At 32.8% G+C, this 19,292-nt stretch overlaps 1 protein-coding gene across 1 annotated transcript; it reads right to left on the bottom strand.

The window, feature by feature from the left end:
* Positions 1–425: 425 nt before the first annotated feature.
* LOC111697759 (GTP-binding protein Rhes) lies at positions 426–11,113 on the bottom strand (the record flags this gene model as incomplete). Its single annotated transcript, XM_023467866.1, has 8 exons — positions 11,052–11,113; positions 7,669–7,722; positions 7,107–7,158; positions 5,713–5,768; positions 4,404–4,449; positions 2,806–2,884; positions 1,841–1,905; positions 426–540 (listed from the first exon to the last, which is right to left on the bottom strand). Coding segments are annotated over exons 1-8 (517 nt in total), but the record flags the coding sequence as incomplete, so codon positions are not given.
* Between the last annotated feature and the right edge of the window lie 8,179 nt (positions 11,114–19,292).

Genomic DNA, 19,292 nt, shown 5'->3' with positions numbered 1-19,292 from the left:
TTTCACATATTTTTTAATATTGTAAAATGTTTACATATTTTTTATTATTTGCACCAATTTTTGAAAAATGTTGGCTTTATCAAATTCAAGAATATTTCATGGGAGCGGTTGCTTTATTTGTATCGCAAGAATAGTATGTGTACTCATGTACTTACCTAGAATAGTATGTGTACTCATGTACTTACCTAGAATAGTATGTATACTCATGTACTGACCTAGAATAGTATGTATACTCATGTACTGACCTAGAATAGTATGTGTACTCATGTACTGACCTAGAATAGTATGTGTACTCATGTACTGACCTAGAATAGTATGTGTACTCATGTACTGACCTAGAATAGTATGTGTACTCATGTACTGACCTAGAATAGTATGTGTACTCATGTATTGACCTAGAATAGTATGTGTACTCATGTACTGACCTAGAAAAGTACACCCCCAATCTGTCTGTATAGAACATTGATCCTCCTCAGTTAGCTGTGAACCCAGATCAAGTTTGTTCCCAACCACTAGTACAGCTAAACCACCAGATTTTATCTAGATACAGGGTGCCCCAATAAGCGTGGGAGTTAACTGACGACTTACAGATCGTCTTTGTTCACCGCAGCATAACTTTGTAAACATATTAGTATGATTCCAATAACAAAACTACTAGTTTCGGCAATTCATTTTTTACCCTCAAAATTATATGAGAATTTGTTTAGAATATAATCTAAAATTTAATTTATTTTATTTTTTTATCTTCGTCGGGTTTAAAGGTAAAAATAATGTTGACCATTTTAAAACATTCGTAAGACATCCAATCTTTTACTTTTTATCATCTTTTGTAAATTACTCTCAAATAATTGGTACGAAAAATCCGATCATTGTCTGTTGTTAATTGACAAATTATCCGTTAATTCTCATTGAGTATGATAAATCCAAAAAGTACATAAAAAAGTCCAAAAGTCAAAAATTGGTTGTATTTGTATTTAATATGACTTAATGCCTTTGTAAAATATGTTCAAAAAGCACTTTTCCTCCAGCATTCTCCATCTTCCATTTTAGTGTTAAAGTTTTTTTAATAACGCCTAAAGCGTGTCTCTGAAAAAAATGCTTAAGCTTTCAAGCCATACAAGGGGGGGGGGCGTCGATAAAACATTTTTCTCTAAAATGTCGGTTTAACCATAAAAATTAGGCATAATATTCAAAAATGTGCTTGGTCATATTTCCGAAGATATGAATTGTTTTTCAACCCAACAAACCTAGTTTTTCAACCCACCAAACCTAGTTTTTCAACCCACCAAACCTAGTTTTTCAACCCACCAAACCTAGTTTTTCAACCCACCAAACCTAGTTTTTCAACCCACGAAACCTAGTTTTTCAACCCACGAAGCCTAGTTTTTCAACCCACCAAACCTAGTTTTTCAACCCACCAAGCGTGGCTTTTCAACCCACCAAACCTAGTTTTTCAACCCACCAAACCTAGTTTTTCAACCTACCAAACCTAGTTTTTCAACCCACCAAACGTGGTTTTATTGTACTAAATAGTGTTACCAGCAGGTACAATGCCCATTAAGTGGAGGGGGGGAGGGTCGTTGAAATATTTTGTTCTAAAATGCCAATGTGACCTTCAGATTGTACAAAAAAATGTACTTGGTCTCTTTTCCTAAGATGTTCAAACAAATAAAAAAAACTCAATTCTTTTATTGAAAATACGCAATTTTTTCAATTCTTAAAAATTATGATTTAAAAATGTTTGAAAATATTTTGAAGAGAGATCGAGCAAATTTAAAAATATTAAGCTCTTCTTTTGAAGGTTAAAACGGGCATTTTAGAGAAAAAAAATGTTCTGTACCTGTAAGGTATTAACCCATAGCCTTTTTGCATCTTGGAACGTTTCAGGATCGTTCAGGGAAAAGACTAAAGTAACAAAAAAATCATTTTAAACGTTTCTTTTTTATCTGAAAGAGAAGTCACAATTTTTCGACAACCTAATCATCAGGAAAGGGGTTAATTGTATATAAACAATCATGTTTAATCGTTTAGGATTCATTTCCAAATTTGTTGACAACTTATTCACCGGTATAAAGGCTTACAAGAGCATCATGGTTCAATTGGAAGTTCATTTCGAATTTAGAGTTAAGACATTTTATTCGTCTCCTGAATTCTGTTGTTTTCGAAAATAAAATTCAATTTAAAAGTTTCAGGAAATAATAATTGGCAACTATAACTGTAAGAATTTAAGCACTTCTTTTTCCGACTGGAACTTTGCTTATCAAACAAATTTGCCAGATGACAACTTTGCCGCATGACAACTTTGCCAGATGACAACTGTTCCAGGATGACAACTTTTCCAGGATGACATCTTTGTCAGATGACAACTTTGCCAGATGACAACTTTGCCAGATGACAACTGTTCCAGGATGACAACTTTTCCAGGATGACATCTTTATCAGATGACAACTTTGCCAGATGACAACTTTTCCAGGACGACAGCGTTGTCAAATGACAACTTTGTCAGATGTAAACTTTTCCAAATGACAACTTTGTCAGATATCAACTTTTCCAGATGACAACTTTTCCAGATGATAACTTTGCCAGGATGACAACTTTGTCAGATGAAATCTTTTCCAGATTACTATTTTGCCAGATGATAACTTTGCCAGATGACAACTTTGTCAGATGACAACTTTGCCAGATGACAACTTTGTCAGATGAAATCTTTTCAAGATTACTATTTTGTCAGATGATAACTTTGCCAGATAACAACTTTGCTTAGCTCGATGGTCACATATTTGGTAGATAAATAATAATTATTACCCAGTATAACAGCATCAGCTGCAGCCAACGATACTTCCATCATGGCAGGGAAATCTTGTATATATGAACCCCCTGTATCCTGAACATAATCTTGTATATATGAACCCCCTGTATCCTGAACATATCTAGCTGTATATATGAACCCCTGTATCCTGAACATAATCTTGTATACATGAACCTCCTGTATCCTGAGCATATCTAGCTGTATACATAAACCTCCTGTATCCTGAACATATCTAGCTGTATATATGAACCCCCTGTATCCTAAACATAATCTTATATATATGAACCCCCTGTATCCTGAACATATCTAGCTGTATATATGAACCTCCTGTATTCTGAACATAATCTTGTATACATGAACCCCCTGTTCCCTGAACATAATCTTGTATATAAAAAACCCCTGTATCCTCAACATATCTAGCTAGCTGTATATATGCACCCCCTGTATCCTAAACACAATCGTGCATGTATGAACCCCTTGTAACCTGAACATAATGTTGTTTATATGAACCCCATGTATCCTGAACATAATGTTGTATATATGAACCGCCTGTATCCTGAACATAATCTTGTATTATATGAACACCCTTTATCCCGAATATAATCTTGTATATATGAACCCCTTTTATCCTGAACATAATGTTATATGTATGATTCCCCTGCGCATCCTGAACATAATCGTGTAAATATGAACCCCCTGTATCCTGAACATTATCTTATATTACCCCTGTATCCTGAACATAATTGTGTATTATATGAACCCCCTGTATCCAGAACATAATCTTGTATATATGAGCCCCTTGTATCCTGAACATAATCGTGTATTATATGATCACGCTTTATCCTGAACATAATCTCGTATATATGAGCCCCTTTTATTCTGAACATAATGTTGTATGTATGAACCCAATGTTTTCTTAAACAGACTCTCGGTTATATGAACGGCCCTTGTATCCTAAAAATAATCTTGTATTCCCCCTGTATCCTGAACATAATCGTGTATTCCCCCTGTATCCTGAACATAATCTTGTATTCCCCCTGTATCCTGAACATAATCTTGTATTCCCCCTGTATCCTGAACATAATCTTGTATTCCCCCTGTATCCTGAACATAATCTTGTATTCCCCCTGTATCCTGAACATAATCTTGTATTCCCCCTGTATCCTGAAATGCAGAGAAAATACCTGAATTACAACAGAACCCTTTAAACTAACTTTGATCATCGATACTAGAGAATTTCAAAAAATTAAATGAAAATATTTATTATCTGGGACTCGACTTTTAGAAAGTCAATAATAACATTTTTTAGTTTAAAAGCAGGTTGCAAACAAAGTTACAATTACAAGTGTTTCTGAAGAGAAATGAAAAATATGTCCGTCTCATTGTAAACTCCGGTACATAGAAAGTGCCGCAGACCTTTGGCTAGTTAGAGCAAGCTGTACAGTACAAATTTGTGCTTTACAACAAATAAACCATTCCCTTCTTGTAAAGCCAATGTTATTAACCTTGATCGGTCAAAGGTAAAAAGGGTACTATTGTGAATCGAAAACCCTATCTACAAATCCTTTTAATGTACTTTGTGTCCGCGGCCCACCTGTATATTTATAGCAAACTCCTCCCCATCCAGATCAAACTCTCCTCTGAATAAAAAATAGGTTTCAAATCTACACAGTTGAAAACTTTAGAATTGGATACCCATAATACCGACCGCTTAACCTGTGGACACTTTTGATGTCTGCTTCACTTGCTCTTTTCCCCTCTTTTTGGGTTCCGACCAATAAAGGTTCATTAATTGAAAAGTGCGCACCACTGAACACACGGCTCTGATTGGTTGAAGTTTAGAAACTTTCCTGGGTATAATCTTTTGATCAACAAAAAGAGAAGATCGAGCAATGATCTCGATATCCACAATTCTAAAGTTTTCGGCTCGGATAAAATAGTTTTTTTTTTATAACTTTTAGAAAATTTCCCACCATACATTTCCTCAACTGTTATGGTTCCCACCTGTACATTTCCTCAACTGTTATGTTTCTCACCTGTACATTTCCTCAACTGTTTTGTATCTTACCTGTGCTTTTTCTCAACTGTTATGTTTCCCACCTGTAAATTTCTTCAACTGTGTTTCTCACATGTACATTTCCTCAACCTCAACTGTTATGTTTCTCACCTGTACATATTCTTGACTGTTATGTTATTCACCTTTACATATGCTCAGTCATTACGCTTCGTACCTCTACATTTCCTCAACTGTTATGTTTCTAACCTGTACATTTCCTCAACTATTAGGTTTTTGTACCTGTACATTACCTCAACTGTTATGTTTCGTGCCTGCACATTTCCTCAAATGTTATATTTCTCACTTGTACATTTCCTCAACTTTTATGTTTCTCACTTGTTTATTTCCTCAACTTTTATGCTTCACACCTGTACATTTTCTCAATTGTTATGATTCCCACCTGTACATTTCCTCAACTGTTATGTTTCGTACCTATACAATTCCTTAACTGTTATGTTTCTCACCTGTACATTTACTCTACTGTTATGTTTCTCACCTGTACATTTCCTCAACTGTAATGTTTCTTACCTGTACATATCCTCAGCTGTTATGTTTCCCACCTGTACATTTCCTCATCTGTTATGTTTCATACCTATACAATTCCTTAACTGTTATGTTTCTCACCTGTACATTTCCTCAACTGTTACGTTTCTTACCTGTACATATCCTCAGCTGTTATGTTTCTCACCTGTACATTTCCTCATCCTTATGTTTCTTACCTGTACATTTCCTCAAATGTTATGTTTCTCACCTGTACATTTCCTGAAATGTTATGTTTCTCACCTGTACATTTCCTGAAATGTTATGATTCTCACCTGTACATTTCCTGAAATGTTATGTTTCTCACCTGTACATTTCCTCAACTGTTTCTTCGTATTTATCCGAGAACTGGTCGTAAAGGAACTGCAGTGTGAGTAACTATATTCAGATTCTATAGAACATTACAGTTCTTTAATTGTTAAACATTAAAAAAATGTTATTTCAAAAAGATTTTACGAATGAATTTGCTTTTCTAAAAACGTCACTTGTACAATTACGGAAATTAATCAATTTAAATTAAATTTAAAATTTAAGATTTCAAATTAGAATTTAACTAAATATAGGAGCAAATTCATGAATTTTAGCAGGAATTTAAATTCATTGAAAATAACTTAACTGTGACATAAGGATTTGTTAAATATGAGAGGATTTTTTTAAATTTTAAAAAAAAGTTGAAATAATTTAGAAAATTTGAAACCATTTTTGAACGTTAAATCCAGCTAAAAATGGGGGAGATAACACTGTGTTATCAAGTGTTAACAAAATGTTCATAATCTTAAATTTCGTAGAAAATGTCCGGGTTCCTTCAAACAGTGTATACTAGAACGTCTAGGCATGCGGCTAAACTTTATCTCATTTAAAAGTTCTTAGCTCTGAACTTAAAACTCTTAAATTGTGGAAATCGAGATCAATGCTCAAAGGGAGTGTTCGCGAAAAAAAGAAAGGGGGTATAGGCTTAATGCGATAAAAAAGCGCTTTTGATCGCTACTAATCTTACTTCTATCGGTTGCGTCTATAGGGAGAAAATTGTTAAAAACAACTAATACCGAAGAACGTAGTGTCCATACAAATTCAGAAAGATGCAACATACGACTTAGACCGTAAAACAATCAATTTAATTTCAAACAAATCATTCAGATATTACAACCTATAGTCCTCGATTATCTTTCGCCACATTTGTATATAGTTGATTTTTCATAATGTGTTTTAATTGTTATGATCTGAGAGTTACTTATAAAAACATTTATTCCTGTTTCGAGGATTTTTGGTAATGAAGACGACATTTTCATATTTTCCAGGAATGTTTGAAAACTAGTTGCAATTGCTGAATATTATTTAAAAAAATAAAATCAAAACATTTTTATCGCATTAAGCCTGTACCCCCTTTCATTTTTCGCAAACACTCCCTTTAATTTCGATTTTTTAAATCTGCAGACTTTTTTAATCTTTATTCGCAGTGTAATAGTATACCCTGAAAAGGTAACTGAAAAAAAGAGATATGCATTAAATCTCAAATTAAAAGGGCCCACAGTGGATATTCGAGAACAAGCGATAGGGATTAAGCAGATCCAAAACAAAAGTTTCCGGCTCATGGTTTCATAAACGATCATTAAAATTTGTTTTTCAAACATAAAACAATTTCTTTAAAAATAATCACAAAAGAAAAAAAAGAATAAACTAAAATACTACTGAATATAGTTCCTGGGATACTATTGATGTTTTTCCAACGTTTCTAGGACCAATCAGAACCACCCTGATAAATAGATATCTTGGGTTAGTTTTGACATTTTACATTGCAATATGACTGGGCGGCGGCGAGGCGCCCCTTTACCAGGGTTCAGTTTAATTATTTTTTACAAATTTTTAAGTAAACTTCCAGCATTTCAGAACTGGATTCTGTAAATTATTTTTAGGGGGAAAATGAAGCAAAAACGATAGTTTTAATTAATTAATTAATTTAATTATCTTTAAAAGTTCAAATAGCCTGAAAAACCCTCCAAAAAATAACGTATTGCACAATACTACCCTTAATCCCCCAGCAGGTTAGGGTTAACTACGTTGGTACTGGAAAGATTTGCAAAAAGTTTTGATCTCTATAAGATTTAGGCCGCTTCAAATTTACAGCAAAAAAGTATCAAAAAATTAGATTAGATTCGTGAAAATTTTGTTCGTATCTCAGAAAAAGCACACATTTTGGTTTCCACAAAAATCCCAAATTTAGTTTCAACATTTAATTTAAGATCTGGTCTGGAGCTGTTTATACCTGTATCCCATCTTTGATACATTAAGTTTACTCAGCCTGGGACTACTGGAGCTACTGAAATTAAACAAATTTACTCTGCCTGGGACTACTGGAGCTACTGAAATTAAATATGTTTACTCAGCCGGGGACTACTGGAGCTACTGAAACTAAATAAGTTTACTCAGCCTGGGACTACTGGAGCTACTGAAATTAAATAAGTTTACTCAGCCCGAGACTACTGGAGCTACTGAAATTAAATAAGTTTACTCAGCCCGAGACTACTGGAGCTACTGAAATTAAATAAGTTTACTCAGCCCGATACTATAGGAGCTACTGAAATTAAATAAGTTTACTCAGCCCGAGACTACTGGAGCTACTGAAATTAAATAAGTTTACTCAGCCCGATACTATAGGAGCTACTGAAATTAAATAAGTTTACTCAGCCCGAGACTACAGGAGCTACTGAAATTAAATAAGTTTACTGAGCCCGAGACTACAGGAGCTACTGAAATTAAATAAGTTTACTCAGCCCGAGACTACAGGAGCTACTGAAATTAAATAAGTTTACTCAGCCCGAGACTACTGGAGCTGCTGAAATTAAATCTATTCAATCAACCTCTTCTTCTTCTTCTTCTTCATATTTATATATATTAAAGTGTTCGTTATAGCTGGCCAAACGGCTGGATCAAATTGACTGAATTTTTTTAGGGAACCCATGGGATATTCCACACATATGAGTTTTTGCCACAAACTAAAATTTTCTAATTCTTTTATCTAATTCTTTTATCTATAGCATCCTTTGATATTCCAAGGATAGACTATTTGACTAACAGAATCCATAGTTTGAAATATCAAAGGTCTACGACATCGGGTTCCAAAGATAAAATGTTTAGAAAACCTAAGTTTGTGGGCGTGGCAAAAACAAAGTTCCTTCAGGAAATTGCCGAAATACCACGCGGACGCCAGCAAAAGTCGTGAATCAATATTTAGCGCAGGTAAACAACGGGAGTAACAATGACAATGAATAATAAACCTGGGCAACGTCGGGAACTTCAGCTAGTATCGAAAGAATAAGTATTATTAATTTGTTTTTTAATAATTTTAATAAACCAGTGGGAGTAGAATGACTTAACTTTAGACAGATGTTAATTGTTCTTTCTTAAAAAGTGTTAAATAATAAATGTTGAGAAATATACAGATATTTTATCGGGTTTATCCAGAGAAAGTTTAAAGATTAACGTTATGAATCGTATTTCCCCCTCATTTCATAAACAATCATTTGCAAATTGAAATTTTTTCTTTTTTAACAATTTTGGGGAATAATCTTAGTTGGAATACGTTTAACAATTAAAAATTGACCTGAAGAATTTATTTTTTTTATCATAATTCTTTTTCGATTGATTTCCAATAACAGATAAATAATATTATCCAAATATTATATATAAATATCTTACAAAAATAGATTAAATCCTTATCAAAATATTGATGCTCTCAACTATATTTTTTTACAACCCAGTGGTGCTTGGCTTAAATGTATAGTTTAGAATGTATATTCTATGTCTATGTGACACTCCACCATAGTTTAGTATGTTTATATCTTTTTGTATGTATTTATGTATATGTAACACTCCACTATAATTTAGTATGTATATTCTATGTGTATGTATTTATGTATATGTATCACTCCACTATAGTTTAGTATGTATATTCTTGGTGTATGTATTTGTTTGTATGTAACACTCCACTATAGTTTAGTATGTATTTATGTGTATGTAACACTCCATTATAGTTTAGTATGTATATTCTATGTGTATGTATTTATGTATATGCAACACTCCACTATAGTTTAGTATGTATATTCTATGTCTATGTATTTATGTGTACGTAACACTCCACTATAGTTTAGTATGTATATTCTATGTGTATGTATTTATGTGTATGTAACACTCCACTATAGTTTAGTATGTATATTCTATGTCTATGTATTTATGTGTATGCAACACTCCACTATAGATAGATTACGAAGGTCAAATTTATAAGACATTACTGGTACGATATTGTGACCTCGTATCTACTTTAATATACTGTTTTATTTAGTTTCCTCTTTACTTAAAAGTGCATGACTGTTTTCACATTTGACATCAATGACGCCATGCTTAATTTCTATGAAATCTCATTGCCACATATTGTACTTGATAATCTGTTTCCAATTAGCAAAAAATTTACTTTTTTTGACGTGATGTAAATAAATTTGGTTTGATAATTCTTAAATCATCAATAAAATTCTTTTTCTTTATAAAAAAAAACTTGTCAGCCTTTTATTCAATTGTAAAAAGACAGGTTAGTAATTAAATAGGAAAGCATTATTTAGTTTTGGATCAATTTGAGGAGCAAGGATGGGTTAGAATAAGTAAAGATTAGATGGTGGAGTAAGGATGGGTTAGAATAAGTAAAGATTAGATGGTGGAGTAAGGATGGGTTAGAATAAGTAAAGATTAGATGGTTGAGTAAGGATGGGTTAGAATAAGTAAAGATTAGATGGTGGAGGAAAGATGGGTTAGAATAAGTAAAGATTAGATGGTGGAGTAAGGTTGGGTTAGAATAAGTAAAGATTAGATGGTGGAGGAAAGATGGGCTAGAATAAGTAAAGATTAGATGGTGGAGTAAGGATGGGTTAGAATAAGTAAAGACTAGTTGGTAGAGTAAGGTTGGGTTAAAATAAGTAAAGATTAGATGGTGGAGGAAAGATGGGTTAGAATAAGTAAAGATTAGATTGTGGAGTAAGGATGGGTTAGAATAAGTAAAGATTAGATGGTGGAGTAAGGATGGATTAGAATAGGTAAAGATTAGTTGGTAGAGTAAGGATGGATTAGAATAGGTAAAGATTAGATGGTGGAGTAAGGATGGATTAGAATAGGTAAAGATTAGATGGTGAAGTTAGGATGGATTAGAATAGGTAATGATTAGATGGTGGAGTAAGGATAGGTTAGAATAAGTAAAGATTAGATGGTTGAGGAAAGTTGGGTTAGAATAAGTAAAGATTAGATGGTGGAATAAGGTTGGGTTAGAATAAGTAAAGATTAGATGGTGGAGGAAAGATGGGTTAGGATAAGTAAAGATTAGCTGGTAGAGTAAGGTTGGATTAGGATAAGTAAAGATTAGTTGGTGGATTAAGGACGGGTTAGGATAAGTAAAGATTAGTTGGTAGAGTAAGATTGGTTTAGGATAAGTAAAGATTAGATGGTAGAGTAAGGTTGGATTAGGATAAGTAAAGATTAGTTGGTAGAGTAAGGTTGGATTAGGATTGGTAAAGATTATGTGGTGGATTAAGGACGAGTTAGGACAAGTAAAGATTAGATGGTAGAGTAAGGTTGGGTTAGGATAATAGTTTGTTTGCATAATACCTAGTAGTACTCCCGATCCTATCCCGGGATGCCTCTATTTTCAGACTCATTCTATAATTAGCTTCTCTGAAATAAAAACTATGATTAATCAAATGATCACCATCCATCAAGATTTTTAATATTTCTCATCCATGTAACTGCTCCCTTGTTTTGCATTCTTTAATCATTTTCGGGGAACTGACAACTTGCTTTTAAATCGGAATTCAACATCGTTTAATCTTTGCAATCTAATTTCATAATCAATTTCAAATTTCAAATTCCTCTTGCGCGAATAGTTAAAGTAAGGGGTAAAACGCTTACTCCATAAGGTTACAAAAATATAGGGATTAGAAAATTCTAGCATTCGCTGTGATCCAAAGGTTGAAAGCTCTCTTGCAAAAAATCTATGAAAATATTGTAAATTACTTCTCAAACCTAAAGCTGAAATCAATTTTTATTTTAGTTTTAAAATGTGCATGAGTTGGCTTTAAAAATGTAAGGGCAAGGCGTTGCAACGGTTCAAAGTCGGTGCAGTCTTTAAACTTGATGCAACCCTTCATAGCAGTCTAGATCCATATATATGCTCTGAATATTTTGCCCCCATTTCTCTCCTTCTCCCAATCAAATTCTAAGAGCTTTAGCTTAAGGATTTCAAAACGTACATTTTCTAAAGAAATGAATTTATATTTTACATTTGATAACATTTATAATTGATTTCTCAAAAAATGCTATTTTCCAATCTGTTTCTACACATGGATCCTAAAAGCTGTTAAAAGCTGAATTAATTTACAAGACATGTGTACATCTCTTAGAACTGTAAACCATTTACTTTTAGCTTTTATTTTAATAACTAAACTAATTGACAAAATTCTCAGATTTTAGCACGAGGGCTTGCAAACTAATTGGATAAATGCAAAATGAGCCGAATTATCTATTCCGTCGTTTAAACATAATTTTAAGCGTCTTTAGATTATATTTTTCCCTAGCTTTTTAACAGAGCAGAAATAAAAAATAATAGTTTATTTCAATTTTTTTCAATATAAACTTCAAAGCACTACATAGCTAAATTATCATTTATTTTATAGCATACGTCATAATGTGGAATGAAATTTAATTTGAGTGATAAAGTATACACAATAGTTTTATAAATAAGAGTATTCAATCTCCTGCCAGTAAAAGAAAATGTATCTAAGTATATTATGAAAAAGTAATAAGTAGATAATTATAATTATACATTATATATACATACATGTGTGGAGATAATTGAGAGTAGGAAATATGTCCGAAATTAAGGAAGACGTTAGCTAAGAGAACTAGGAGACCAGAGCTGAAAACTTTAGAATGGGATATCCTTAATCCCGATCTGTGGAGATTAAATTCATAAGGAAAACAAGCCATATTTAATCTGAATATTAAGAAAAAGAGTGGATTAAGCATTAATCCTGATATCCACCATTCTAAAGTTTTCAGCTCAGAGCTGGGAACTTTAGAATGGTGGATATAGGGATTAATGCTTGATCCACTCTTTTTCTTAATCTTCAGATTAAATATTGCTTGTTCTCCTCTTGTTATCAATCTCCAGAGCTGAAAACTTTAGAATGTGATATCCTTAATCCCGATCTGTAAACTAATCTGGAGATTAAATTCATGAGGAAAACAAGAATATTTAATCTGGAGATTAAAAAAAAAGAGTGGATCAAGCATTGATCCCGATATCCACCATTCTAAAGTTCCCAGCTCAGATTAATTAACCGATCGAGATTAAAGGGAGTGTTCGCGAAAAATGAAAGGGGGTATAGGCTTAATGCGATAAAAAAGCGCTTTTGATCGCTACTAATCTTACTTCTATCTGTTGCGTCTATAAGGAGAAAATTGATAAAGACGTCTTATACCGAAGAGCGTAGCGCCCATACAAATTGAGGAAGTTGGAACATACGACTTAGACCGTAAAAAAATCTAATTAATATCAAACAGATATCATTCAGATATTACAACCTATAGTCATCGATTATCTTTCGCCACATTTGTATATATTTAATATTTCATACTAGTTTTGATTTTGTTTTTTAAAATAATATTTAGCTTAAAACTTGTTTTCGAACATTCCTGGAAAATATGAAAATGTCGTCTTCATTACCAAAAATCCTCGAAACAGGAATAAACGTTTTTATAAGTAACTCTCAGATCATAACAATTAAAACATATTATGAAAAATCAACTATATATAAATGTGGCGAAAGATAATCGATGACTATAGGTTGTAATATCTGAATGATTTGTTTGAAATTAAATTGATTTTTTTACGGTCTAAGTCGTATGTTGCAATTTTCTCAATTTGTATGGTCGCCATGTTATTCGGTATGAGACGTCTTTAACAATTTTCTCCTTATAGACGCAACAGATAGAAGTAAGATTAGTGGCGATCAAAAGCGCTTTTTTATCGCATTAAGCCTATACCCCCTTTCATTTTTCGCGAACACTCCCTTTAAGGATATCCCATTCTAAAGTTTTAAACTCTGATTTAATAAATAGAAGAAGTTGAACTGGACAGCTTAGGTCAACCAGTTTTAGCAAAAGAGAATTGTTTGTTGAACCAAGGTTATCAAGTTGAACGTCTACGCAATTCAACAATGAGTCGGTTTTTAATAAATAAGTCCCTAAATACTATCAAATATTGAAGAGAAGTAAAAAATGTAAATACAGTGAACACAAGGAAACTGTAGAAAATCAAGACGACATTAAAGTCCAATTATTAATTAAGTGTATTTAATGTTGTTACAAAATATTTTTTTCTGAAAATCGAGCTACATAGATAAATAAAAATATTTAGGACATTTTTAAGCCTCTTTAAAGTTTTTTAAAAATGATTCAATTCAAAATCAGAAGATCCCGGACTGAGATCGGTAATGTCATTTGTATTTGCTTTCAGTTTTGTTGTATAACTTGGTCTATCCTAAATTGCTCCTGTCCGGAAATTGGCTCTCCAGAAAATTTATCCTGTCCGAAAATTTGGAATACGGAATCTTTTTGAAATTTAAGGTTTCCGGAATTGTCTATACAGAATATCTCCTGTCCGGAAATTGTGTCTTTATAACTTTTCGTGTCCAAAAATTGTTTTTCTGGACGTTTTTGTGTCCGGAAATTGGGCCTTCAAAGTTATTTTTTTCGGAATTCCTCCTGTTGCTTAGAAACATCAACACAAATTCGACAATTAATTTAAAACTTTTGCGGAACACCGCTCTCGACAAAACGTATAACTAAGTTACTAAATGGTTTTGGTATTATAGTAATTTTGGATGCAATACATATTATAATGAATGAATAAATAATAAAAAATAGAATAACGAAATTTCTGTTTTCACCCCTCGTCCTAACTATTAATGTGAAGTGTGGGCGACAGAATGGTTTTATATACGCTCTTAATCTCTCTATCTATTTATCTTTCTACCCTCCTTTTCTCTTAGCATAAGCAAGCTATATCTGAGTCCATCCTCTGAAATCTCCTTGGAGATAAATAAATAAAGACACTGTTCCATGTGGACATTTCTCTTAGAGCAAGTTAAACCAGGAAATGATTGAAAATCAACTTAATGTTGATATAGAGTTGTAAACTTTTAAATCATTAGGGTGGTGGGCCGTTGGTAACATTGTTTGATCGATAGGTGCATACTTAAAGAATTATAATGTAAAGATAGTTATTTCAGAGTTGTACGCATGTTTAGTACTGCAGTGTACTGTCTCTGGGCTCTAATGTAAACACAAGACGGATGTCACAGCCTGACATGGGATCCATCTTTCACATTAAAAATCATAGATAAATAAATAAACATAGATAGCTTATGTACGCAAAATCACCAAGAATTGTATAATATAATAATAATTAGTGTTTTAATGGATTTCATAATAGAGTTTAGTTTCGCGTGGAATATCTATCCTTTTAGTTTAGCGTGGAATTTCTATCCTTTTAGTTTAGTGCGGAATATCTGTCCTTTTAGTTTAGCGTGGAATATCTGTCTTTGAGAGAAGAAATTAGTTTCTCTGTTTTTATAATTCAGAAATTCTCAATACACATAGAGAATAGAATATATAGAGAGGAATTAAAGAATCTCTCGGTATGAATTTTTTCAGTCCCTTTCAGCCTGAAAGGGAGTTCAAAGTGTACAAATCATGTAAATGTTCACAAATTATATTCAGTAGAGTACATTAATTCAGTGTGTTCCCAAGACTATTCATTTCAATTTCGAATTTTTTAAACTGTTAAATAAACTTTATAATGAATTAGGTGAATAAAAACATCATTTGAATTATAATTATAACAGAAAATCATCGTTTATAAAGTGGAAGGCATAGAGTCTATGTGAAATGATCATTGGTCAATTATGAAACCAGCCTATTTTATAATTTGGGTTTCTTTTAACAATAATTTTAGATTTTCAATAAAATGATATTCCAGGGCCCAAAAGGTTATATAGCATAAATATGTGAAGTACACCTGCAGTATGGAAACAGTACAACAAAATGGCCGTTTTACACTTTTTTCTAGTAAATTCCTCTCTATATATTCTATTCTCTTTGTCAATACAGAAGGTTGGTTTTCAATGTACTTTTCCAAGGGTCAATTTCCCAAATGCGCAATTTTTCTTGATACAGAGCTAGCTATTCAGGTTCACGTCGGGATAAAGAGATAGCTATTTAGGTTCTCGTCGGGATAGAGAGCTAGTCATTTTAGTTCTTGCCGGGATACAGAGATAGCTATTCAGATTCTCGTCGGGATACAGAGATAGCTATTCAGGTTCTCGCCGGGATACAGAGCTAGCTATTCAAGTTCTCGTCGGGATACAGAGATAGCTATTCAGGTTCTCGTCGGGATACAGAGATATCTATTCAGGTTCTCATCTTGATACAGAGTTAGCTATTCAAGTCCTCATCTTGGTACAGAGCTAGATATTCAAGTCCTCATCTTGGTACAGAGTTAGCTGTTCAAGTCCTAATCTTGATACATAGCTAACTATTCAAGTCCTCCCCATGATACAGAGCTAGATATTTAAGTCCTCTCCTTGATACAGAGCTAACTATTCAAGTACTCCCCATGGTACAGAGCTAGATATTTAAGTCCTCTTCTTGATACAGAGCTAGCTATTCAAGTCCTTATTTTGATACAGAGCTAGCTATTCAAGTCCTCTCCTTGATACAGAGCTAGATATTCAAGTCTTCCTCTTGATACAGAACTAGCTGTTCAAGTCCTCTCCTTGATACAGAGTTAGCTATTCAAGTTCTCTCCTTAATACAGAGATAGTTATTCAAGTCCTCTCCTTGATGCAGAGCTAGCTATTCAAGTCCTCTCCTTGATACAGAGCTAGCTATTCAAGTCCTCTCCTTGATACAGAGCTAGCTGTTCAAGTCCTCTCCTTAATACAGAGCTAGCTGTTCAAGTCCACTCCTTAATACAGAGCTAGCTGTTCAAGTCCTCTTCTTAATACAGAGCTAGCTATTGAAGTCCTCTCCTTGATGCAGAGATATCTATTCAAGTCCTCTCCTTGATGCAGAGCTAGCTATTCAAGTCCTCTTCCTTAATACAGAGCTAGCTGTTCAAGTCCTCTCCTTGATGCAGAGCTAGCTGTTCAAGTCCTCTCCTTAATACAGAGCTAGATGTTCAAGTCCTCTCCTTAATACAGAGCTAGCTGTTCAAGTCCTCTCCTTAAAACAGAGCTAGCTGTTCAAGTCCTCTCCTTGATGCAGAGCTATCTGTTCAAGTCCTCTGCTTAATACAGAGATAGCTATCTAATATTTCTTAAATTTTTTATTTGGTTTATTTCATTTTAATATAATAAATGTCTAAATGTTTCGTTTTCTAAAATAAATTTTCTTTAATAAGATTACTAGGAAAAAAACGATTGTTTAATTTAAATAAAAGAAAATCAAATACAATTTGCTATACTGGACTAAGAATAATAAAGTTTGAAATTCAAATTTCAAAAGAGTTATTTGATAAAATAATGAAATGAGACACTATTTTTGGTTCTGTTGCTCATATTTGTTGCTAAAAAACAAGCACACTATACTGTACTAGTTAATCCCCCAAAAAGTGTTTATACTAAAGGAACTTTGTATTCGACTTAAACTAAAAAATAACAATCCTAGCAACATGAGAACATAGACTTCTCATACTTCCAACCATGAATTCTGCTTTAAAAATTAGTTGAAGATGAAAATCTATAAAATTTACAATTTGAGGTTTCAAAGATATACGGATGAGAAAGTTAGTCCTTATAATTGAACGCATTTAATGAAAAGTAGAAAACAATTTTTATTTTGTTTAATAATGTTAAAATTATCAAAAAAAAAAATTCTATAAACTCACTAAAAAGAATTCTTCCAAACATTTTTTATCGTGAAAAAATGATTAAGCTCCCCGGGAGAAACCATTGAAAAAATCTATTTTGTAGTCCATACTTTCCCTGGAGAATTAACTTTTTAATACTTTTTATATATTCGTTATTTATTTATCAAGTATACACTTTGTCGTACTTTAAAAACATAGACATCTGGGATCTACATCGTAAATTTCTGAATTTATTCAAAGTGAGAAAAAAACGCGAAAGAATTTTTCGTCGCAAAGGTGTTTTGTATATGTAACCGTTAAACTGATATTTCTCTGTAGAGGTTCAGAATGGTCATGAGGGGAGGCCCTACGGCACCTTTGATAAGAAATCAATTTACTGTCATCTCTTCTCTGTGCTGTAGTTCACCCAAATACACACCAACTACACCACCAAGAGCAGTATCAATCATGCCAGGACGAAAAAAATATAGAAAATACGCATATACCCAGAGAATGTTAAAACCAAGAAAATATAGCAAATACGTATATACCCAGAGAATGTTAAAACCAAGAAAGATATGTTTGCATATGTTTTTGGTCAATAAATAAGTTATATTTGATTTATTTGCATTCTTATTTGTTTATGTTCAGAAAATGATAAAAAAGAAAAGTAGTTGCGTAGATTCATGATTTTAAAGCTCAGTCTAAAATAATAATTTATTATATTAATTAATGATTTTATTTTGATAAATAATTTTGAACAGACATTGTTGTCACTTGACTTCCACGCTCTATATATTTGTTATGAATCTACTTTTTGTAAAACGTGTACCTCTTGACTTTAAATGTTGGATTTGAAGGAAAATATTTAGATTGTTATGGATTAGGATAAAAGACATACAAAAATTGATGTTGTTAATACATAATAAGTATTGATTCAAAACATAGTTAACCCTATCTCTGCTGGGGTACTTGAAAACCAGGATATGCTGGGGGGGTTTTCGTTATGTCAAAAGCTTTCCAAAAAGCTAAATTTTATCAAAATCTGACAAGTGGAAGTGGGTCAAAACAAAGATTTAGTTTGTTACAGGAAAAAGCAGTCATTCAGGCAGTGTGCCTGAGGACTGATGTAGTTAGTATTAAAGCCCGGTTTTAGGCCTAAAGGAAGGGCTTTGGGTATGTAGGAAAAGTCAGAAAATTTCAACAGCCTCAGGCCAATACTTTTTGAGGGGGGGTCAAATTGACCCCCCCCCCCCAGCAGGAATAGGGTTAAATACTTTAAAGTTAATCCAAACCTCGCCAAATGGTTACTCTTTTTTAGTAGTCCTTTAGATATGAAGATTTAAAAGCTTTTATAAGTTTGATTATTTAGGTTTGATTTTAACTGCAATTTTTATTTATCAGTAAATCTAAAACCAACAAATATTTAGATCACACAATTTTGTTCTTGTTAAAAATCTAAGTTTTTTTGGGAGGCAAATGATGAATATTTCCACGGGATCATATGAGTTCCTAGTTTATCCGGTAGAAAACATACAAACAAAAACAAACAAACAAATTGAAAAAAAATGTTTTTTAGAAAAGATACGGGAAGAATAGAGCATGAAAAAGAAAAAGAGAATATTTTGGAATAACTAAAACTGCGTTTAAAAGGTAAAAAAAAAACATTTAGTTGCCAATGATAAGTTTAATAAATCAATCAAACCAATGGATGAATTTATACTGAATGAAAAAGAAGCATATTAAAAACTTATCAAACAAACTAAAAAACTGGATCAATTTCTTTATAAACACAAGAAATTAAAAGATATGTTCATGCCCTAGATTATTGGGAATATTTTAATAAATCACCCCCCCCCCCCGAAACATCTAAATAGAATATACCGTTGTAGAATGAGGAGACCTGAACGATACATGTGTCAGTACTCAGTAGTGTTTGA

The sequence above is a fragment of the Eurytemora carolleeae genome, unplaced genomic scaffold (genome assembly GCF_000591075.1).
Source record: "Eurytemora carolleeae unplaced genomic scaffold, Eaff_2.0 scaffold305, whole genome shotgun sequence".
Lineage (NCBI taxonomy): Eukaryota > Metazoa > Arthropoda > Copepoda > Calanoida > Temoridae > Eurytemora > Eurytemora carolleeae.
This window is presented reverse-complemented; position numbering and strand designations above follow the sequence as displayed.